At 41.2% G+C, this 25,417-nt stretch overlaps 1 protein-coding gene across 1 annotated transcript in view; it reads left to right on the top strand.

Moving 5' to 3' along the window:
* Positions 1-25,417, top strand: part of syne3 (spectrin repeat containing, nuclear envelope family member 3) — a 63,240-nt gene that overhangs the window by 2,213 nt on the left and 35,610 nt on the right. Inside the window, exons 2-9 of the mRNA XM_039785810.1 lie at positions 260-417; positions 2,503-2,675; positions 6,412-6,721; positions 13,457-13,612; positions 17,147-17,506; positions 20,180-20,316; positions 21,150-21,324; positions 24,470-24,652. Coding sequence (XP_039641744.1) covers positions 274-417; positions 2,503-2,675; positions 6,412-6,721; positions 13,457-13,612; positions 17,147-17,506; positions 20,180-20,316; positions 21,150-21,324; positions 24,470-24,652 — 1,638 coding nt within the window. The 5' untranslated portion in view covers positions 260-273. The remainder of the gene's footprint in view (positions 1-259; positions 418-2,502; positions 2,676-6,411; positions 6,722-13,456; positions 13,613-17,146; positions 17,507-20,179; positions 20,317-21,149; positions 21,325-24,469; positions 24,653-25,417) is intronic.

A 25,417-nucleotide genomic window follows, 5' to 3' on the forward strand; every position in this document is an offset into this window, starting at 1 on the left:
AAGAATTGAATTTCTTGTGTGTCTGCTGGTTTTCCTCATACAAACAACATGCAAATATAATTCTTCATTTCCCATGCTGCAATCTAACAATATCTACTTTTTGTTAGACCCTGCCTACTTTGTGAAACGCCCAGTTCTTTTCCAAATTCAAGCTCCCAGTTTGTAACACAGGTGTTCCTTCAAATTAAAATTGTTGGAATTCCTCTTTAACATTGAGTGCTAGCCGATATCGAGTCTGAATTCTGTTCTTCTTTTTGAGGCTCGGGACTGGTCATGACGCAGCAGGAGCAGCAGGAGTTTATGGAGAGCCTGGAGGCAGCCCTCTCCTGGATGCGGGCCGTCCAGGAGAGGCTGAAGGCCAACGACAACACCCAGGGGCCCCGTGATGCCCTGGAGGGACGACTCAAAGAGACAGAGGTGAGATACTTCACTGACCCCTTATCTAGACTGCAAGCGTATCAGATGCGTTCTCCTCTAGCGCGTCTCACGCAACAGATACTCCTCATTTTAATTTATGCAGCTGCCTGCACACCCATTAACACTCCCAACTGGTAAAATACGGACGCTTGGTCAGTGGCTCTCAGCGTCAGATACTGACACAAAAGTCACCCTTTAGCATCTGTGTGGAATGCACCGGGCAGAGCAGCAGCTAGACCGCGGCGCTGTGAGATGACGTAGTGTTAACGGCAATGGTAGCGAGTAGTATGAAAGACAGAAAATTTGAGTAAGGAGGTAGGTTGGGGTGGTGGACGGGTCAAAAAACACAAGAATTTCACACAGGAGACCGGGGTTCGTGTCCCGTTCTCGTCCCGCGTGTCACTGAAACGTACATTTTGTAACCCCACTAACGATCTTTTCCTAAACCTAACTTTCCCGTTCTTGTCAGTTAACGCACGTCCCGACCCAGAGCGTCAAAAATTTACGCCAAGAGTCCCGACCAAGCACGTCTAAATATGACGCTAAGGGAGACCTTTTGCATCAATAACAAACACAAATAACAATGTGTTGGTCTGCACCGGCTCCTGCAGGCTCGCGTCTCAGCCACCTCTGTCAGGCGTAAACGCGACCTGAAGCGTTTATTTACGCTCCAAGTCTATTTATTCAACATTTTGAGAGTGAATGTGGACAGAGCCAGACAGCAGCGTGCTTGTGTATTCCCACAGACTCTCCCTTAACTTTTGCCCTGCAGCTGGGAAGCAAGACACAGCGGGAACTTTTTGGGTGTAGAGGAGCTGCAGTGTTTATTCATGGACAAACTGCACTAGACACCTGTGCTCAGACCACCAACGCCTCCCTGCCCTGCTGCTCAATGTTTTGAAATTGACGGACAAGACAGAACCGGTATGGACAGCAGGGCTGGGTTTAAAACGTTTTTCATTTGTATGTTACAATATCGATTCATAAAATCCAGAATCCCTGTCTGTATCATATTAAACCAGAAGACCTTAGGAATCTAGTGGTACCAAATATAGCATGCTAGCTAATAAGGAAGGAAAAACGCTCCAAAGATGGGCTACATTTTTGCGAACTGGCATGGACATTTTAAAAGGGGTCCCTTGACTCTTACCTCGAGATATTTAAATTAATTTCACTAAATACTCCCTGACTGTAGAGTCTGTAGAGCTGCATGTTATTGTGTTAAACAAAAAGTACATTCATGTAACTGCCTTGGGGTCAATTTATTAATGTAAACATTGATATTTTTAATAATGCAGCAGGTTAGAGGGAACCTTGTACAGTTTTAGAATCCCTTACATAGCCATTATTGTTTTTGCAACTGATATATTCCAAACCGACATTGAATCGGAAATAGAATCAAATTGGAAATGTAATCGAATCGGGACCTTGAGTGTTTCATGAATGCCGTTGGCACGTGAGCGCTATGCTAACGTGCATTTGCGGTCCAGACAGGGGGTTACTGTTTGACCCTTTACTTTTGACCCCAGCTGCTGCTGGATTACTCTGTCATTAGACTCCAGAGTGGGGACAGCTGCAGCTTCTGGTCTTCAAGCAGGCTTCAGTATCTGAGGGTCCAATTCCTATTTACATTTTAGCAGATAAATATCAGTCATAAGAAGGTGAATTAAACTCACCTAATTTTTAATACAACACTTTCAGAAACTCAACTACCCGGGAGTTTGGGTCCAGCTCAATGTTTGCCAAACAACAAAGCACTTTTCTTTCTTTCCTTCTCTTCTGAAATAAAGCTGCATTCAAGTGCAGTCGGGAATGACAGTACAGTATTCTATGGAAAATGAATCCCCTTAGATGTGATTGTATAAATTATATTTACATATATAATAAATAAAAATTGTATCTGTGGAGAACTAAAAATGATATAACTTCCAACATGTTATTTTCATTCAAAGATGCAAGGCAGGAAGAGTAACCGAAAATGAAGGGGGTATTATTTAGTTTTGTTAATGCCTAATATACCGTGCACCATCTCAACATTGTATATTGACTACAATGCTATTCCCTGTGTTCTACTTTAATGTGTAGAAAATCCATCAGTCGGAGCACGAGGGTCGAGTTAAGATGGACATGGCGCTGGTGGCAGCTGAGAACCTTTTGCAGAGCAGCGATGAAGAGCTGAGGAACCACACCCACGCCAAGCTCAAAGACCTGAAAAGCCTGTGGGAGGAGACCTGCACCTATATCATCCACTGTCACAGGTGCAGCCTACTCACTGCCATATTCAGGTGTACAGTGTGTAGTCAGTTGTAGGTGTTTGACACTGAAGTGTTGGTTAGTTTGCCCTGAGGCCAGCTTTAGCTACATTCACAGTTAGGCTGTTAAAGCTCTGTTTTGAATAGCTTCGGATGTGTGTTTCCAGGTAATTGGTCCACACCTGGACCATCAAAACACTGAAAAGCTACATGCACAAAGAGCATTAATGAGCCCCTATTATTCTCTTTTTGGATTTTTCCATCTTTTAGTGTGTTATATAGTTCTTTGTGTTTGCAATAGATGTATAAAGTACAAAAAACAACTTTCACTCCAAATGGAGCTGCCAGAAAATGTCTCGCCCACATTTCCGTTTGAAATTCCTCAATTAGTGAGGCCCGCCCAGTGTTTCTTATGTGCTGTGTCGCATGAGCAAGCACAACCCGCCCAGTGCCTTGTTTGAATTTGGTTGACCAATCAGAGCAGACTGGGCTTTTTGGGAAGGCGGGCCAAGAGCTCAGACAGTTTTTTGGGTGAAGGAGCTGCAGCAATGGGCAGTATGAGAAACATAATGTGGTTGTTTTTTTTTAACCTCAAAGCATGTAAACCTATTCTAGTAGACCCCAAGAGTACAAATATGATGCTGAAAAGAAGTATAATTTAAAACCTGTTTTTGGTATCAACATGCTGGCTACAGTATTTGACTGAATTGTGGGGCTTTCCCAGTTAATATCCAGATCGTTGGGGTTCTTTCCATTGCAATGCTTTACCTTTTTATGGTGCAAATGTAAACTGCAGAAATGTTGACAATTTATTTACGTGAATGATGTAAGATTTACTTGCTATCATGGTGATGCATACATATTTTAATGTTAGTGTTAGACTGCAGCAAACAAACGTTTTAGACAACAACATGTCAAATGCATAGAGGTGACCTTTTTAGAAGTGAACTTGATTTGTCCAACTGGCAGTCCAGAACCCAAAGAGATTCAGTTTACAATGATATAAAACAGGAAAAACAGCAAGTCCTTTTTGTCATTTTTTCTTTGATAAATGACTTAAACTACATAATTGATGGACTAGTTCAAATGCTCAAAAACCAGACTCTATTTTTAAGTATCTTGTGTACTGTACATATAAAAAACAGCTGAAAAATGTCAAGGCTGGAATATGCTGTTGGAATAATTATAGATTGTGGTTAATTATAATCAAATCAAAACTGCACACATTTCAAAACTACAAACGACATTGCTAAATGTAGCAAAGTAAGGCATAAACATGCTTAATTTCTGTTCTGTTTTGGCTGAGAATGTATAATTCTATCCGTGAGTCAATTATAATAGCAAATAGCTTGCAGCTTGTATTTTAATGTTCGTTGCTTTGTTCAGCAAATATTTTGCTGCTTTTTAGATAAGGTAGGTAAATAACTAAGAAGGAACGTAAATTAAATCTTTTTTTTAAGAACTAAAATTGTCTTTAAAGGTGCAGTAGGTAAGACTTATAAAACTAACTTTCTGTCATATTTGCTGAAACTGACCCTATGTTCCAGTAGAACTACATGAAACAGATAATAAAAAAAACCAATCTGGCACCACCTACAGCCTGTAGTGAGATTTGCAAAAATCCACCACTCTCTGTTCAGATGCACCAATCAGGGCCAGAGGGGGTGTCTAACTGCGTGTCAATCACTGATCATGCACACGCATTCATTCTCCCTTGTGGGGGGAGGGGCTTAAGAGACCGTTTTGGGCTTTAGCAGAAATCGGGGAGGGACTGAGAAGTTGTCGATGTTCAAATTTTTTGGCTAAGTCCTGGATCTTCACAATCCTACCTACGGCACCTTTAAGGTAAGACCCCAGATCTTTACAAAAGAATGGTCAAAATCAAAGCAGCGGAAGCCAAGATATCCTTACTTTTATTTCCTGGAATAGGACAAGCTTCATTAAACGCTGATCATGATGGTTGTACATGATGCAACCAACATCTGCTTTTTGTTAGACTCTCCCTACTTTGTAAATGCCCATGTCTTTTCAAACTTCAAGCTCCCAGTAAGGCTGGATCCCACTTCTAGTGATTGACGGATTTTATCTGCCGGCCGATATATCGGGCCGATATTTGTGTTTTTACGTGTGTCGGTATTGGCCGATTCGCGGCTTCTGCGTTCGCCGATAGTTTTTTTATTTTTTTTCTTCGCATTATTTACAGACCGGCGTCCACAGGCAGCTCTGTGTCGCTGGAGACGCTGCAGTTCACGTGCAGACCATGCACTGCCCCTCCCCCACTAGCAGAGTGCTTGTCTCAAATTACAAATCAAGCACTTAATTTCAGTGGCTACTTTTCAGGTTTATTGTTTTCTTAAATTATTTAAATGTGTTGACAAAGGACATTTTGTGATGACCTGATTCTATCTGTCTTATAATAAGTCAGCAAGCAATGCATCACCAAGGCTGTGTTGTAGATGATGAAAGCCTTTTACCCTTGCACAGTTAACCATATGCAGTGCACCCATCCATATGATGCATATTGCACACATAATTTGGGTGTTATGAATGTAAGATGATTGCAGAAGTGACACTGATCTTTGTTTTTGTTTATTATTTGTAAAGAAATGGCAGAGCAGATACCGAAAACAAATCCAGTGTGGCAGGATTTACATTTTAATGATGTAAATTGAGGGAGCAAAAGCAGCATCGGCTCCAAATATGGGCTCAAGAAAATCGGCAGCCCGTATCGGTCATCGGCTAAGGCTGATGAAAAAAAAATCCATATCGGTCGATCCCTACTCACTTCCCTTAGGTTGCATCCCCGGCTCCTCCCCTTGCTTCCCTTTCTTCCGTCTTAGTCCGTCCCACCAAGGAATGGGGGAGACACGAGGGAATCATGCGAGGAGAGAGGAACTGTTTTTTAGAGGGATGATACGTCATTTCCTCAGATGCGTCGCGTGAATTTGTCAGCTCTGTATGGGCAGAGTTAGCAACGGCTCTCAGCTGCACAGCTTCTGGGTAGGCTGCTCTCGTGTATCCTAGCTCCTCAGAGATCCTCTTCCATCGTCGATCCTTGCTCCTCGATGCTCGCTCCTCCATCTATGTGGCAGAAATAAGCGCTTTGAGGCAGCCTTCACGAAGGAGGGACAGAACAACTTCCGGTTCAATCGCGAAGTGAGGAGTTATCAAATAAACACAGCGGTTCCTGCGGCGAAAAGTTGAGACTGACTCAACTTTTGGAGAAACGCAACCCCACGTCATGCTGCGGTGGCCTGTTATGTAACCAGTGATCAGACTTGTCGGTGGGTTTTGAGCTGCTGTTTGAGGCGGTGCGAGAGTCCCGTACAAGAAACGGGAAACATCACTGCCTCTATCGCTGCCATAAGAAAGTTTTACACTAACACTATGAATAAAAAAACGAAACACAAGCATTGAACTGCCCGGGAGTTTGAAACCGCTGAATGTTTCCTGCATCAACAAAGCACTCGCTATGTCTCGCTCCTCTCTTTTCATTCTCTCTCTCTTGTGTAATAAAACGGCCTTCAAGTGCGTTCGGAAAATTCGAAATCTATAAACGATCTGACGGAAAACAAATTATGAAATCTAAAGTCTACTTGTGCTTTGTTGAGGGGTTTAAGAACACAACAGGATGTCAAATGAGCTGTTTCAGTGACCCCCCCCCCCCGCACCACTCTGCGGAAAATCACTTTTTTGGGTCTGAATGTCCCGTAACTCTGCATGTGTTTCCCCTCACCCCCAGTCGCATCGAGTGGGTGTGGCTCCACTGGGGCGAGTACCTGAAGGCGTGCGAGGAGTTTGAGCTGTGGCTGACGCGGCAGCAGCGCGGCCTGGATGTCGGGGTGGAGCTGCAGCTGGGGGTGAAGGAGAAGCTCTGGCAGGTGGACCAGCAGAGGGTGGTGGTGAGCGACATCCATGGCCAGGCGGCGCTGCTGGAGAGGCTGCTGGACGAGGCTGCCGCGCTGCACAACCGAACCCAGGACCCCAGTGTGGAGCCCCAGGCCCAGGAGAGGCTGCAAGAGGCCTACAACGACGTGCGAGACAGAGCAGAGGTGAGGGGCTCATTTATTTGGTATTTATGTGGTCATTGCCAGATCTTCCTCAACAGCGCTGCGGGACAAGGTCCACGCAGCATTCCGTGATGGGAGAAAAACGTGCTGTGGTTTATTGGCATTTCTTTAAACCAATCACAATCGTCTAAGCCAGAGATCTTCAATAGGGGGACCGTGACCCCTAGGGGGTCCTTAGAGTTGGTGCAGGGGGGCCGCTAAGTCATGTTAATAAAAATGTTCTTTTTTCAAAAATAAAAAATATGTCTGAAAACATACGCTAATATGAATACAACATTTTAATAGCAAAGATAAATTGGCCTATTTGTGAAAAAAACAAAAAACATTTCAAATTACACATTCAAGATAAGCTTACTATTTCATCCGGTCCGGTTCAACTTAGTTTTATACAGTATATTTACAATAGTATGGGGTCCCTACTCCGTCTCTTTCAGCTAAGGGACCCCTGGTCTAAGCGCCGGATGGAGCAAACGGTGCCTCTGCAAAAAAGCCTCGGGAAGGAACTTGTTTTGGTGGAACGTGTGTACGTTGAAAAGTTGTTTTACTCGTGGAACAGAAAACTCAGATTGGACAGATAGTCTAGCTAGCTGCCTGGATTTCTCCTGCAGAGATCTGAGGAGCAGTTAACCATAGTCCTCACAAATCCACCGGAGTTTAAAATGTCAACAAAAAGAAAGCGGAAGGTGACGGACTTCCGGGGCCTGTTGCACAAAACCAAGATAAGGGATTAAGCCGGGATATTCAAGTTATCCTGGATGAATTTAACTTTGATTTGGTTGCACAAAAGCAGGTTGAATTAACCCAGCCAAGTAACCATGGTGATTTATCTTTGCAGCTAGCCTGCTCCAGAGCAGGCTAACAGGCAGGCTAAGATTAATCCTGGAGTCTGATGTGTTAAATCAGCTGCCGCTCTGATCCGAAATAAACGTGTTTAACGTTTAAGTTATTCCGTTGTTTTCTGAATGTGTTCCACTTTATTTTTATTAACCTGCATTATTTGTCACTATTGCTGTCATGAGTTTGATTTAAATCCTACTATTGCAGTTGTTTAGATGGTAAGAAATGGCTTGCACTGACACCTGGAGAAAAAGTGGGACGACGCGGAGGAAATGGGCTTTTCCTCCGCTGCTCTCCCCGTGAAATTTACCCCGTGCAACGTGGAGAGACGGGGGGAGGCAGGGGGATCCTCCCACACCGTGCAGCGGTGGAGACTTTTAGCGTCAATAACGACGACAATGGCACCTGACCAAACGTCCGTATTTTACGAGATGGGAGTGAGAATGTGTTCAAAGCTTCTTAATCATTTTATTTTGGTGCTGTCACTTGTCATCTTCGAGCTTGGGAGTGAGAATAAAAAAACATGAATAACAGGCTACATTGTTTTACAGATATGCTTACAGTGTGTATTGAAGTCACTTACTTATTTTTCTAGTTTTTGCCCAGTCATGTTTGTTCTGTATGAACATTAATTGTAGCAAGATATTTAGAATTAGACATAGCTCATAGAGATTTATGCATATGGTTGTAAAACATATTCTCGCATTATCAATAAGGGTTTGAAATTGAGCCATTTGGAGTGTCAAAATCTTCATTTCCTGCATTCTGATCCATTTTCAGGCACAAATTTATGGTGAAAACCTCCTTAATTTATGTCAAAGAAAATACAAAATTCTGCAAATAAAACCAGCATAGTGTGAAATGCAGTTTAACTAATGCTGTTATGTGAACGGGGCTCAGCAGAGAGGCGGAGCGAGACGACGTCTCTGCAGCTTATTCAGGGAGTCGGGTCAATGCCGCTAAAGCACTCGACACTTTGAGTTTCATGCGTAGGCTACTCCCATGTGGTTCGCACCAGGTGTACAAAAACACGGAAAAAAGTTTAAGGCTCATACCGCCACCTACATTACTGTACTGGAGTGTGTAGAATAATCAATGGCATTAATTAATCTGCACGGAGGAGCTAGTCGGGTCTGTAGTTTGTTAGAGAGAGAGAGAGAGAGAGAGAGGGGGTGGTGGTGGTGGTGGTGGTGGTGGTGGTGGTGGTGGTGGTGCTGATGGTGATATGTGGCGGTCAACATTGATTGTGTAGCCGGCTGTCACAAATTTATCAATGTATGGGAAACGCTGCTAGACTCTAGGGCACTGTTCAACTGCAGCCTTTTGCTTAGAGCAGGGGCCTTCAACCTGATTTAGGGCCGGGGACCCCTTAGCTGAATAAGAGATGGGAGTAGGGACCCCCTACATGTACTGTATACAATTGAGTTGCTTATTAAACTAAATTTCAAAAAACCATTTATTTTTAACATAATTTGGTGGCCCCCTTTGCAGTAATTCTGAGGAGGATCATAGACTGTGTGTGTGTGTGTGTGTGTGTGTGTGTGTGTGTGTGTGTGTGTGTGTGTGTGTGTGTGTGTGTGTGTGTGTGTGTGTGTGTGTGTGTGTGTGTGTGTGTGTGTGTGTGTGTGTGTGTGTGTGTGTGTGGGTGTGTGTGTGTGTGTGTGTGTGTGTGTGTGTGTGTGTGTGTGGCCTTCCTTTTATATATTCAATTTATTTATTTATTTAACCTTTTTATTTATACAGGTAATCTAATTGAGACACAAGGTGTCCTTCTCAGGAGAGTTTGGGACAATACACAGCATCAGTTACAGACAGACAAACAAACAGATTACAGTACGTACAAGACTGACCAAATAGTATATACAATATTTAAACAAAAGTGCCAAGTAGACTTAAAATATTAAAAACAAGATTCCAAAGATGTTTTTTCTCCAGCGGGATCAAGCTGGACAGGTTTAGATCCTGCTACAGTGTATTCCAAGTTGAGGGGGCAAAAAAAGAAAAAAGCCTTTTTTAACCAAGCTCTGTACGAATCGATGGAGCATGGAAAGTAATAAAGGCCTGGGTGCGTAGGCTGTGACGGCAGTGCTTGTGGGACATGTAAATGGGTCAAGTATGTTGGCAGCAATCCAAGGATGGATATGTAGATGAAATTATATCAATGCAAAAGTCTACATTTGGATAATGATGACCAATTGAGCAACGAGTACAGAGTGCAATGATGGGTGAGGGGTTTATATTGTGCGATGCACAACTTGAACTGGAGTAGTTATAAGTCATGTACTGTTGTTTGTGCATGTCAGTGATCAGAGCATTGCACCCAGTCTGTGACAGCTCTGCTTCTGCTAGTGGAAAGGATGTATGGCGCACGGGCTTGTGGTTTATGTGAAAGTGCACACAAGTTAGCTGGTAGAACGTGTGTAGAATAATACTTTGACAACACTTTAATAACACTCTGAGCACAAGAGGAGAGAAGACAATGTAATGGATGAACTAAAGAAATACTCTAAGAAAGAAAATTAGAATGAGCCATGCAGTGAAAGCGTGTTAATTTTCTGGAGTAAAACAAATGAGGAACAGCTTCTTTGTAACAGGAAGCTGGTGGCTTGAAACAGAGCCATTTTTAGGGCTGTCCTGGACTAAAGAACTTCTTAGTCGACTAACACTCACATGACTTGGTTGATTCAATCATGGGGTACTTTCCATAAAATCATCACTCAATGCAAATCAAAGCAGCTATTAGGCTAACTGAAATAAAACCATGCCAATCTCTAGGTATGGTGAAGGGTATGTGATGATGTGGGGCTATTTTAATTCCAAAGGCCAAGGGAACTTTATCAGGATGCATAGTATCCTGGATCCATGAAATAACTGGCCTTTAAAAATAAAAATCTGCCTGCCTCTATGGGAATTTAACATAGGGGTGTACTTACTTATGCCCCCTGTATTTTAAGGAAGAACATTTATTTATTTACGATACATTATTCATTCACAAAGAAAACTGGTGTCTGTAAAGGTTGGATTTTTCTTCATTTTTAAAATAAAGATCAATTTCCAAAAGATGATTTTTTTTTTTTTTTTTTTTTCATTCCTCTTTTTAGTCAACTTTAGCATGGGTTCATAAACTTATGAGCACCACTGTATTGTTGGCTGAGTTTAAGAGTCGGTTTGTGAGGGATCAAAGGGAACTCAAAAGGCTGCCGTGTTTTTACTGAGGAGACTATGGTGCAGTGGAAGCTATCTGGTTTGCCGTATGCGTAGGATTGGGCATCGAGAACTGGTTCCAACTAGGGCTTTGACTCCGAACTTCGTTATTCGAATATCATTCGAATATTAAAAAAAATTATATTCGAACGAATATTAGCCAGCCCTTAATATTCGAACCTGTTATGGGCATTATTTTTTGTAAATGTGTTTGCTTGTAAACGTTGTTTTCAGTTCAGATTCCGAGGCTTTTTCACGCATTTCAAAATGTATCTACACGTCGCGGCGACGCACGTCTCTCGGCCGTGGCTCGGTAGCGGTGCATTCCCCCCTAATTCTCAAAGAAGGCAGGCTAGCCCAGGGCCAGGCCAGATCAGCGGCGTCTTTCTCCCGTCGCGTTCCGCTGTCTCTCCTACCTACACCGGCGCCGCACCCTGTCCCTTCTAGCCTTCCTACCTGCCTGCTCAGTGCTGCTGCACATGAGGAGAGAACACAGAGGGGAGGGCGGGGCTGCTCCTCAGTCACACAACAGAAGAGAAAGGACCGTTTCGGCAGCTACAGGAGAGAAATACATGGCGTGCTCGCTGGACAATACTGGCGACTCTTTTATTTACCAGAAAGTCGCTGTCTTTTCTACAGAAAGTCGCCACATTTGTCGCTTGTCGCTTTTGGAAAAAAAAGTCTATAAGTTGGCAACACCGCCCATACACAATGGCTCGACGCACACACCAACACACGAGTATAAACATCAGACCACTTACGTAGGCTACGGTGAACACTCTGAACTTCCTGTCGAAAGCACACTGTTTGTGTTTAATCCAGGGTCTGACTGAATTTTTTTTTTTAACTGAAGGCATTTAATGGTCAAAATATTATTAATAAATATTCGAATATATTCGAATATTAATATACAAACGAACTTCGAATATGATTTTTGGGCAAAAGTCAAAGCCCTAGTTCCAACTTAGAATAATTTCAAAAATTACGATTTCAATGGAATCGTTTAGAATCCGATCGGTTCCAAATTTATCACACACAAGTCTGGGTTTCCGTGGCAGCCAGCGTACTTTCACTCGCTTGTTGTGTTGCAGCCACGGAGCACAGTATGCGGCACTCTAAAGTGGCACTCTAAAGTGGCTTTATTTTACGTTGAAAAAGCTGGGTAAAACTGTAAATCACCATTGAAACAAAATAACAAAAATTGTTTCTACTCCACCCCTCAAAGAATTGGAATCGAGAATCGATAAGCGCCGCAATCGAAAGGAGGAATCGCAATTGAAATCCAAATTGTTCAAATCAAAACTATGCCCAACCCTACGTGTGATTGTGTTAGTGGGATTCGCATTATATTTGATGTCGAGTGACATGTTAAGTTAGGGCTGGTCGAAAAAATCATAATCGCACAATTACTCATTGACTTTTGGAAAGATGTCGCATTAATTGAACCTCAAAAACAGTGAAACTGTTCAACAAACCACAAGTGAAAACACCAATTTCCCCTTAATATTGTTCCTGTTGAACCTTTTGAATTCCCCTTCAGAACAAAAGACAAAATCAGAGTTTTAAACTTAAAATTGTTTTTTTTTCGATGACATTGTTTTTGTTATTGCTAGGAGCCGAAATCTAAATCACGATCAAAATTTGATCAGTTGCACAGCCCTGTGTGGAATCAAAGTGAGCCTACAGTGCCCACAAATCAGTGATCCCTTAGTTTACATTAACAGCAATCATTTCAAACTTTAATTCATGTTTACTTGTGTTCTTTACTCTTTCTATGAGCAAATCCATCAGCCACACCACTGCACATACATTTGAGGTTAATGAAAAGTGTGCTGATGTTTATTCTGTGCATCTATAAGCAAATCCAGACGCTGCATAGGGAGACAAGAGATTATTGTTATCGGAGTTTCAGACGGGAATGATTAACATTCAGAGAAGAGATACTGTTGGATGGATTAGTTAACAGTAACAAATGCATGCCCGCTGCTTTCCTCATCTATGAGGCTGTCAGATTTTACATCCACCTTCATCTTTATGTACCCACATTAGGGCTGTGCAAGTAATCAAAATTTTTATAGAGATCAATGTAATCGAGGAAAAACTTTTTGCACATTACGTTTTGCAAGTAAACTCGTATTTTGTCTTGTGTTCAGAATGGAGAAAAAACAACAACTTTCAAACAGGAAAAGTATAAAGGGAAATTTCACAGTTCTGTGTTTTCACTGTTGATTTGTTTCACTGTTTTTTAAGTTGAATAAATGCAACCTCTTTCCAAAAGTCAACGAGTATTCGAGATTATGATTTCTTTTCCCCATAACCAAGCAGCCCTAACCTACATCATGAATTCACATGAACACACCATCTGCTGGCAAATCTGCACTTTTGACTCCAAATGGGAATGTTGTGATTTAAATAATGCTTTGTTTGTTTGAGGTTTTCCGAAAGCTCCTCCCGCCTGTGAACTCTCCTTTTGGTTATCTCTGTGTTCTTATCTAAAATGTCAACGTGCGATCAAAAGTCTTGTAGTTGAGATAACCGACAACAAATCTCGCTGTCACAGGAGAATACAAATTCACTCCTCGCTCAGATGCACAAATATGAAGACTGTGATGTGTGCTGATAGATGTTCATTGATTTTGAACAAGTGCGCTGCTAAATATTCTCCTGCTGTGCTAGGAGCGTCTGTCGCTGCTTCAGAAGATGGCGGAGGAGCACCAGACGTACCAAGGCTGCGTTCAGAGGTTCCAGTCCTGGCTGCTGTCAAAGACCAAGGAGCTAACTGATCTGATGGAGAGGGAGGATACAGCCGAGAACAAGCTCAAAGCCTTACAAGTGAGACGCACTAAAGCGGAATTAGGAAGCTGCTGTTTGATCTCTCAAAACCTCTTTTTTATTTTGTCTTTATCAGTTTATTTTCAGCGAGAAATGGGAGAGAATTCTATTTGGATTTTGAACAAATATTCCCAGCTGTGTGACATGCATTGTTGAACTCCAATAGTACCAAACCAAAGAGAAAGTAAATAATATGATCCTCATGGTGAAAGGTGCCACTGCCGCATGACCTCAAAAGAGCATAAATTAATGGATCCAATAAGTGTGGTCTATAGCAGTGATTCCCAACCCTGGATACGTGTAGCTAAAGCTAAACGTATTGTCTAAGCGGCTGAAATGCTTAGCTAAAAGTACTGACTAAATTAGCTAAATGTAGTGGATACATGGTTGAAACTATAGTAGTACTATTGCTGACCAAACCAAAGTAAATATTGACTGTTCAACAATCATGAAATACATTACATTTGAAATTGACGAAGGGGTAAATGAGTTCATCTGACAGGTCTGTAGGGGTACCTCTGGCAAAAAAGGTTGGGAACTACTAGTATATAGCATTAGTGGTGATAGCCGAACCTGCTGGGTCACATAGGAGTAGAGAGAATAATTATATAGCACTGCAGTATTCCAAATCCAAATTCTGTGTAATCCCACTGCAACTGCACAGTTTATAGCCCAGGGCCAGTATTTATCAAGCTTCTCAAAGTGCCATTGTAGTCTTAAATGCTGAGAATTCATGAAATCTACTCCTACTTTCAAACTTCAGTATAAAAGCAATTTCTCACATTTCTTAAAGCTAAGAATCCCTCTTACTCTCCCAGTTATTTAAGACAGCTCGAGAGGTCTCTCAAGTGGCTGGGAGTTGCCAGTAGAGGCTTGTGATGGCACTGAGGAGACAGAGACGTGCGTCAATCTTTCAGGAGAGGAGGAATGTTTTTGAAATATTTGATTAATGTTTGATAAAATATCCTAAAATCTAGGCTATACTATATATAGGCAGGTCAGTTAACAGCATACCGGTTTAAAATTTGTAATTAAGACATGGTGGAAAACGTGTTTCTTTCATTTCCAATGTTTATATCATAATTTATTAACTCTAAAATTCTTTATTTTTAAATGTGTGAATGTAAACTCCTCTTAGTAATGTCACCATTAAAAGTGAGTTTATCTGAGAATATTCTTAAATAAGGAAATCTATTCGGCGATTGGTCCATGTCTATGTCGCCAGACTTTAATTTATAGGCATATATTTCTTTTTTCAGTTTTATTTATGGCCATTTAATGCTCGAAAAGTAGAAGCAATTGGAATGAATTAGTATATAAAAACAGAATTTGTGCTTATAAACAGAAAGTGAAAGCAGCAGACCGTGTGGAGTATGACATAACTCTGTTGTTTTGCTAAGGGAATTAGTGCTGTAGAAATTATAATGAATTGGATGCAGTGAACATGAATAAAGCATGAATAAATAATAGTGCGTTGACCGTGTGAGCTGTTAGACTCCAGATAAATCCACTACTCGCTGTTTTTACCTGGCCTTTGTTATCTTCTGGCCTTTATTTTATATTTTTAGTAAGAATTTCAGTCGTCACAGATATTTCATGTTATTGAGAAATACTCTTTGATTTGAAACCAAGATGTAAAATATTTTTCCAACATTAACTTTGCTATCCAAGCCAACACATATATTTCTAGTTTTCTTTATTGCCACTTAACCACTCTCCAAAAAAGCAAATGCAGTGAATAAGTAAAAAAAAACAGTATTTATGTTTAAAAAGAGAAAGTGAGAGCAGCAGAGTGGTGAGTCTGACATGCCTCTGTTGTTCTGCTGAGGAAATTAGTGCTGTAGAAATTATTATGAATTAAATGCAGTGAACTTCATGAATAAATAATAGTGAGTTTACAGTGTGAACTGTTATACTAAGGGTAATACCACAACTCACTGTTTTTACCTGTTAAAGTGATGGTTCGGAGTAATTTCACCCTAGGGTCCTTTGCACCATGACCTTGAGCCAAACACCCCCCCAGAAGCTTTTTTCACCTGGGTTGAACATTGGGAGAGTTAGCGTAGCGTAGGGGCTAATGGATCCAGTGATGTATCTCGTAAATGACCCCACTAATAATGCCCGAAATGATACCAAACTTCTACACTAGTACAAATAGGTTATGTACTCATAAAACGATGGATTGGAAAGTTTGTAAGTACACCAGAAGTTTATGAACACTTGCCTGCTCTCTTCTGCTCTCTGTTGCTGCTGCGCTGCTGCTACCTACAGTTAGACGAGTGCTTAGGGCCGTCTACAAATTACAACACCGAAAAGAGATGAAACAAAAATATTTATTAATTTAATGATTAAATAAGGTAATGTCTCCAAACTTACCTCAATTATAACTTGTCTCCTGCTAGTTATACTACAGCACTTACTTAAAAAAAAAAAGTTAAATTAATAAATATTTTTGTTGCATCTCTTTTCTGTAATTTGTAGACCGCCCTAAGCCCTCGGCTTACTGCAGGTAGCAGCAGCAGCTAGCAGAAGAGAGCAGGCAAGTGTTCATAAACTTCTGGTGTACTTACAAACTTTCCAATCCATCGTTTTATGAGTGCATAACCTGTTTGTACTAGTGTAGAAGTTTTGTATCATTTCGGGCATTATTAGTGGGGCCATTTACTAAGATACATCACTGGATCCCGCGCGCCGCCCCCCCCCCTCCCCCCCCTCAAACCCCCCTCACCCCTAACTCTCCCAATGTTAGGCCCAGGTGAAAAAAGCTACTTAAGGGTGTTTCTCGAGGTCATGGTGCAATGAAGTACTCTATAAATTTCGGAACTCACTTTAAAGGGTAATTTAGTTATTTTTTAACCCTATTTTCCCATGCTCCAGAGCAGGTTATGTGTTCAGCATATGTTACCACAGCGATGCAACCCGATAACAATTCGTAGTACAGGCCTCTGGGGGCGTTAGCGCATGCAATTTCACGTTTGTTTTTATGTTTAAAAAAAATCTTTTTCTACTCTTTAACAGAAAGGTTGAGCTCCTTTAGAAATCCTTTCCATAATGTTATCAGACACTTAGAATATTAATCTGAACCTGTTAGTGGCAAAACGAGCACTTTTGCGAAGGTTATTACAAGCTGCACAATTGCCCTATCAACTTACATTGTAGCTTGTTTCTGACTGCAGCGATCTCGCTTAATACTGGGCCAAAGTCAAAGATTGTTGTTCCCATCAGTCACTTAGACACAAAAACATAGGAAAAAAACAGTAGTTACCCTTTAAACCTGTTTGTTAGTCACAATTATTTCATGTTATAGAGAAATACTTTGAATCTGAGTTGTAATATATTGTTCCAACTTCATCTTTGGTATCCAAGCCAACACTTTTTTTTTTTCTATACCTTTTATTCTTATTCGTCACACAGTACAATGTAGTGGAATGGAATTTAATTACTGCATTTAAACCCATCCTAAGTATTAGGAGCAGTAGACAGCTCCACCTACAGCATCCGTTGTAATGTTTTCTGGCTCTGCCCCTGTGCCAGGCTCTGGACGACAGCGTTGCCGGCGAGGAGAAGACCCTGCAGCATATCGAGGGGGTGGCCGAGGCGGTGCGGGGCAATACCTCTCCCTCCGGAGCGGAGGTGGTGGTGGAGGAGGCCGAGGAGCTGAGGCTGGGCTGGCACAGGCTGAGGCAGGGCCTGTGTGAGACGGAGGAGGGCCTGCGCTCCAACCTGGACTCCCACAGTCAGTACATGGCCAGATGCATGCGGCTGGGAGAAGACATCGGCCACCTCAGGGTGCTGCTGCAGGGGCTGGACCAGGAGCTGGAGGAGGGCCGCGAGGCAAGGGACCGCACCGACCGCACCGAGGAGCAGATGGTGGGCCAGTGGAGGAAATACACCGTAGGTTTTTCTAAACTTATCAGCAGTATTATAAAGTTTAGTGGAAATGTACTGTAGTCTAGATGCAGGAAACCTATTGTGTTATATGTATTGGTGGCTACTAGGGTTAAACAATATGAAGAAAATATGCAATAATGATATTACTTGCGATAAAGAACAATTATTAAAGAGTACTAATTTCTGCATTTCTACTGCTTTCAGTGTTCTGCTAAAATACAACAACTTGCATGTTGAATTTAAAACCGATGAAATGAAATAATTTCCAACATTCTTTTATTGTAACAAATTGATAATGAATTGAAAATAAAAGGCGCCAATAAATAACAATGACAGTTGCATTTTAAAGTGCAGTTTTCTACTGATATCTTTCAACTAACCCAGAAGATCTCTAAGTGTCTTCTGCGATGTGTCGCAGCCTTTCGCGATGTGTTTATAAAAAAAAAAAGCCCTAGTGGCTACTTAAGTGATGCAGGAACCTGTGAAGTATTTCTGCGATGTAATTCTCATAAAGTTATGTGTCAGATGAAACTTGAGAATGCAAATACACCGGAAAGAAGGTAAAACTATCAGTGACAGTTCCTGTGTGTGTCTGTGTGTCTGTGTGTCTGTGTGTCTGTGTGTCTGTGTGTCTGTCTGTCTGTCTGTCTGTCTGTCTGTCTGTCTGTCTGTCTGTCATGACTTGCACTGAGAGTGTGTAGGAATTCTCCAGTTTGGAGAAGCAGACTGGACTACCGACACGGAAGCTAAGACCGACTGGGATGGGGATGGGATTGTTGAGTTCCATACCAATTTTAGAGGCAAAATATTCACTGATTACCAATATGGCGGTATATAGTGAATTATTGAGAGCTGGAGTGAAAATAGACCTTTTCTATGTGGATTATGCACCGATAAGACTCTGCAAAGATACTCATAAAGCAGCTTACCTAAACAAATAACTTTATTAAAGAATATTTACTATTATTATAGTCTGAATTAATCTAAATACAATCAACAACTGCCGTTTGGTTTTTATCGTTCTGTGGCACTATGTGTTCACATTACAGCGCTTTACTTAGTTTAAAATACTTCGATTTTAGGTAGGCTATATAATATATGGTCTGTTGGTGAAGTAGCATTGATCACTTTTGGGGGGGGGGGGGTACATTTTGTCCCCACCTGGGATAAAACTAATTCAGCAGAGGCAGGGACATGTAGACCAGAAAGGGGGAAATCCCACGCATTGTCAACCAATTCTAGAAGTAAACACTGAGAAAATGAAGAATAAAGAATAATAAAATAAAAAGCTAAATAAACCAATTACCTTTCCATCATACCAAAATATTTGTCCTCCCCCATCACTTCACTTGCTATTATCTATTCTTCTCTGTGGTTGCACACATTACTTTTTGTCATTTTGATGCCTTTCCTCCTTCAATAAACACCTCTAGTCCCTCTTATCACAGTATATTTTACAACCTTATCTCACATGCCTGACGCACTGGAAAACGGAGTCTTGCTGCCCTGTCAGTGAAGCTGCTTTTTTACTTAAGTGGATCCACTGAATGCCTCAGATAGGTGTGGTAGAGTCACAATCTCCTTATGATTTCTATCTGGGTCACTCACACTGCGACACATGCCACATTCATCCCTCTCTTTGTCTTTGTCTGGCAAGATACCGCTGGCTCTGAATTAAGAAGCAGCATTGTATTTTGGAAAAGTGGGAAATGAACGTGACAAACTTTGCCTCTGTGGAGTTTAGCTTTCATATGTTTTGATGTACATGTTTGCAGGATTAGAAAGAGAAATTTACCCCGTGGAGCTGCTTTTGTTGGGTGTGACTGGAATGCTAAATGATCCGTTGGACTCATCTTTCATCTGCTGCAATCTAGACGGGCTGTCGCCTCACTGCGACAAAACCTGTTTTTACTTTTAGTTTTAGACGTGAAATGGATTGTAAACAACTCCAGTTATCTAAATTGCTAACATGCCATTGTAGCTGAAATATTTTACTACTGAGAATTGGCATCGACAGGTAATGGTAAGAAATGCCAAACAATTTTATAGAACATGCTCCAGTAATGTCCCTAACCTTGAAGAAAACACAGTTTTATTGTATTGTTGTTGAAAATGCATTTTGATGTTTTGACATGAAAAAGAAAACTGTTATAACTCGACTCCACATTGTCAGATATTTGCCAAATTTCACACATTTCATGAGAGTCCCGGCCTGAATGCATCTACAGGACAATTTTGAATCCTAGTCATATTGCCACCTACTGGCAACAGGAAATTACCTTGTGTCCTTCTCCTAGCAGGTTAAACATATCTATCTCAGATGTGTTCAGAAATGTCTTAAGAGTTGCTCAGTAGTAAAGCTTTTGACTTTCCATCAAACGCCGTGGCGACCATTATTCGTCATTATCAGTCTATAGATGCTTTTTATATGTCTGAATGAATGTATTATTGTTAAAATTGGGTTTTTATTGACACACTCCGCAGTCGTTTTTTTCAAAGGTTTGTTGACATTTTTGTAGTTCTTTCAGCCAACCGAGAGATATTGTGTCTGTCAGGAATTTCCCGTAACTTCAAATCCGAAGTAACCCCAGTAGGCTGACTTTTTGACCATTTATGGTCTGAATGATATGATATGAACAGCTCACTTTGCTCGTGTACCGTATTTGTGTCTTGCAGGGTGTGAGGAATACTCTGGCAGGGGAAGAGTCGCAAGTGGAACTACTCAAGGCTCAGCTCAAGGAGCTCTTCAGGTTCTCGGAGGACTCGCGCCACCTTTCAGATGATGTCTTAGCTGTTGTCAAAGAACATCAGAGGTCTGTGACAAGAATCCTACCGCTGTTTAAAAACCCTTAAAGTTAAAACCTTGTGGGGGACAAGAAATGAGAAATAGCCTTTAGGCTAATTCTGGCATTTTGAACCCATGTACAGTATAATCATGCGTTTTAGTAATTTGCACTGTCCCCTTCTTAAATAAACTGAATTGGATTGTGGACCACACGTAGGCCACATAATACCTTTCTTACGTTAGGATTAATCTTCAAATGAAATCAGCATCCCAAAATACTGGATTTGAATAAAGTCATTCACTGGATTAAGTGTGTGTGTGTGTGTGTGTGTGTGTGTGTGTGTGTGTGTGTGTGTGTGTGTGTGTGTGTGTGTGTGTGTGTGTGTGTGTGTGTGTGTGTGTGTGTGTGTGTGTGTGTGTGTGTGTGTGTGTGTGTGTGTGTGTGTGTTGTGTGTGTGTGTGTGTGTGTGTGTGTGTGTGTGTGTGTGTGTGTGTGTGTGTGTGTGTGTGTGTGTGTGGGTACTACAGTACGCAAACTACTGTAGGTAGTAAAAACATGTAGGCTCCATAATCTCAACCAGCGTGAACCAAAGCGGCCCACACACTTTTATTATTATTGACTCCCGTAGTAAAAACCTCTTATAATACATCCACGGTGAAGACGACAGCGCATAACGCTAGCTTCACTCCTTCCGTTTCTACCCTTCACAATAAAAGCCCAAATTAAACGGCTAGTTTGAGTTTGTCACACTAAATCCATGCTTTAAAGCAACATTATGTAACTATTTTCCCTTAAAATAACTTTATAACCAAAATGTTGTTTTGTCCATGTTGCAAATGTCTCGTGTGCTCCTGTTGCAGTGTGAAATGCAGAGTGACGAGGCTGTGCTCAGAGTCCGAGTCGGGGCTGAGAAACATTCTCCAGGATCCGCTGCTGGTCTACTCACAGTGGAGCCATATGGTCTCTCAGGTTCTGGAGGCTTCTGCTGAGGTTACGGACTTCTCCCACATCGCCATGTTGGTCCAGACCATTGAGGTAAAACACACACATTTCCTGAAAGAAGCTATCATGATATTTTTATAGTATATACATAACGTGTAATGTGAAGGGGTGTTGCCAGTGGTGGGAAAAATAATCAGATCCTTTACTTAAGTAAAATTACTAATACCACACTGTAAAAATACTCTGTTAAAAGTAAAAGTCCTGCTTTGAAAATGGTACTTAAGTAAAGTATGTAAGTTTCATCAGGAAAATGTAGTTAGTAAGTAAAAAAAGTAAAAGTACTTGAGATATATATATGTGTGTGTGTGTGTGTGTGTGTGTGTGTGTGTGTGTGTGTGTGTGTGTGTGTGTGTGTGTGTGTGTGTGTGTGTGTGTGTGTGTGTGTGTGTGTGTGTGTGTGTGTGTGTGTGTTCAAGTACACAAAAAGCGTACTTGACATATATAAAAAAGCGTTCTGCATGTGGCGTGTGATGTGCAGGTTACCTTCCCCCCAAACACGGACACATCTATACGTCTCGCTGCCACTTGTCTGTAGCTGGCTGTGCTTTCCATGTTTGGGATTCTGAAACGTCCTTAAATTCGGACGTTGACGAAATTGTTTATTCAAAGTCAAAGACAGTTCAAAGTAGTGCAACTTTGCACATTTTGTGGGTCTGAGGTGTATGTCACATTTTAGCTGCCAAAGCTCTGCTGCTCTCTGTCTCTGGTCTCCAGTGCGAGAGGGGGAGTGGCCAGCGGCTAGGACGGCAAATGCCAATGTGTGCTTCTTTTACCGATATATATTTAATGATATATTGCATTTCTAATCCAAACAACATCAAACTTGGCACTGCACTTACTCGTGCCCGTAGCAAGACACCTGTCAAGTTTGAAATCCATCGGACTAACGGTTTGAAAGATATGAGACAGACAGACAGACAGACAGACAGACAGACAGACAGACAGACAGACAGACAGACAGACAGACAGACAGACAGACAGACGAGACAGACGTTCCTGTAATATGATATTGTAAAGTAGGGGCAGGATTATTATTATGCTTCTGCCTGCTCCTTTTCAAACTCATCCTTTTTTTGTTCTTTGATGGAATTGATTGATTTTAATATGATTTGTGTTTTATTTTATTTTTTCCTTTTTTAAAGTAGGTTGATAGATGATAGATAGATAGATAGATAGATAGATAGATAGATAGACTAAACTCCATGCAGAAAAATCATCACTTTTTAGAAACTGGAAAGAATTCATAGGCGATGTAGGCCGTTATATTGCTAGTTTAATTTATAATAAAACACCAGATTTTATAAACTACGTGTTTTTGTGTGCAAAAATCTTAATTTGTAAAATAACTAGTAACTTCTTGCTTTCATTGGCAGTCGGATCAGGCTCCTTAGATCTAATCTTAGAATAGTTCACTATTTTGGGTCACCCCCACTATTTACAAATCAAACCTCTTTGTACTGTGCTCCAACCCTTTCTTTTCATTCTATTACACAGAATACATGATGCCAGTTGTTGCCACACATCTTTGATTTTATGTCTTAAATACATATTTTATGGAACTGTGAGAGTTATCTACAAGACAGAGAAAGCTAACAAATCTGATTGAAGTCTGATAATGTCTCTGATGTCAGGGAATTTTACAAATGGGTCATCACAAATAAACTACAATATATATTCCTTTCCCCTTTCTTATATTCCTCTTTAAAAAACTATTTTTAAATATAAATAGTCACTAAAGTCACTATAAAAATATATATTAAGAGGTATGTTATTTGTTAAAAAGGAAAGTTAAAACACAGGCATACCACATAAAGAAGACATACACTGAACAATTCATCCTTAAACTCAAAATTCAGTGGCATTCAGTTCGGTGTTTGGTGTTTTAACCCCCCAACGTTGTCTTCCAGGCAGCGCTGCCTGGAAGACACTAGGATTAGGCAATGGTTAGGTTTAGGTGCCTTAAAGACGACAGTCGCAGCGCTGCCTTGAAGTCTTGAAGGGGGCTTAAAACACCATCGACCATTCAGTTCAGTTATGGCTCAATTTGTTGCATCAGAGACAGTGGGAGCTCCGACAAGTTCAGTTCAGAAACCTGTTCACGGGACATCTTTGTTGCACGTCAGCCTCAGCTTTCTCCCAAAGCTTCTCTCTACGGTGACACAATCACATGAAACAATGAGGGGATAAACATTGTCACTTAATACATTGTCGTGAATGGGATGCACTGTGTCTCCAAGGGTCACCAAGGAAATAAAAGGGGGGAAAAAAGAGGAGGGTGATAGCAGGTCAGTGCAATAACATACCTGCTATCCCCCTGCTGCTCCCACATCCCTGCCTTCTAAAAAAAAAAAGATCAGAAAGATTTATAACTCCCAATTTTAAGTCTACAGTCAAATGAATTTCAAAGTCAAAGTTTGTGTAAGAGTTGCGTCACTGTGGCAGTACTGAAGTATACTCATAAAAAATCTGTATGAAGTTCTGAACGTAATTCTGTACGGAGAGATTTTCCGAGGTTGAACTTAAAATGCGTGAGTAACTATATTGATTTGATTATAAAATTAAAGTAAATGCACTTATATCCATATTTGCACAATCTTTTTATTTTTAAAATTTATCTTTAAGGGGAGGATGCTATCTATTGTATGTACTTTATATCTTTTGTGCAAATAAACTAAACTAGACTCAACTTTGTGAATGCCAGCCATGTAGCCTTTAAAGAAGGGTTGCCTGAATAAAAGTTCCGACTAGAGCCCTTTTCACACGGGATTAGTATCATCTGGGGACCTTGTGTGATTTCGAAATGACCCCCTCACGTCAGAGGTCTCCGGTCCGGCGGTGGTCCAGACTATGTTGGCCATTAAAGGTGGCGTCGGCAGCCCCCCGCAAACCTATATCCATCTTTGCGAGAGGGATAAAAATGCGCACAGGAAACCATAACCTTGAAAAAAATGATATATGACCCCGCCAAATCACAGACATGTCGATTCGCACAGGACTAATATTTTTTACAAGACCTCGGTGTTCGGCGAAATATGGTCATCTGTGGGAATTTTTACTTTATTGGGCAATAATTGATTATGGTCTGTCAATGCGGAATTGTGGAAATGCAATGATTAATTTCAACACCACCACTGCAACCGACTTGATGTGTTCTCCTTTTTGGTCCTTTTTGTTTCAGCGTCTGCTGAAGGACAGTGTCCAGTTGCAGGAGCGTTTCAGTCTGCTGCAGGTGAAGGGGGACCTGCTGGACTCGGTCTTCGGTCCCGAGAGGTCTGACGGCTTGCAGGGTGAGCTGAGTTCTGCCGTCAGGAACCGAGAGCTGCTGCACACTCAACTGCTGCAGAGGAAGAGCAGGCTACAGGTACCGACACGCTACGGTCATTCATTTGTTCAGTTCATCTTATTCACAAAAGTCAAAGACAAGTACAGTCATAAGACATAATGCAGATATGTGAAATGGGACATCTTGGTTAGCTATTTGAAGCTTGTGTGAAGCGGCCCATCTTAAAGGTCCCATATTATGCTCATCTCCAGGTTCATGCTTGTATTGTGGGATTCTACTCGAACACGTTTACATACTGTAATATGGAAGTCAATCTGTTTCATCGGACTTTTGAAAGAAAAAAATTTAATTTCTACTGAATATTTATGCATTGAAATTACATATCTGAATTGTTTTGCCTCTTAATGTAACTCTTCAAATTTGTAATTGTAATGTTCAACAAAAAACCCCATCTCAGCCCATCCACCCGAACCACCCTCTTATTTTAGAATTCAGCAAAATAAAAAATAAATAACTTATAGAGCTGGCATTATAGTCAAAAACTGTGCTTACAGTGTCACGTTGGCCAATGTATTCTGTGTTGTTATTTTCGAAACTCTTTTTAAATGTGATATTTGAAGACATATCTCGATTGGTTGGTTTTTAGTCTTGGGTCCTAGCAGAAGTCACATTATGAGATTTTTAACCCAGGTGACACTGGGTTTTATTTCTTTATGCTGGCTGTTTTTGGTTTACAAAGCTTTTAAAAAATGTTTAGCATTGCACTCCTATAGCATCCTCCTATATCCTATATGCCATTGGGCAGCTAGCAGGTTGAGCTGAGAATCAGGTGGGTTTATGCTA

Source organism: Perca fluviatilis, chromosome 20 (genome assembly GCF_010015445.1).
Source record: "Perca fluviatilis chromosome 20, GENO_Pfluv_1.0, whole genome shotgun sequence".
Lineage (NCBI taxonomy): Eukaryota > Metazoa > Chordata > Actinopteri > Perciformes > Percidae > Perca > Perca fluviatilis.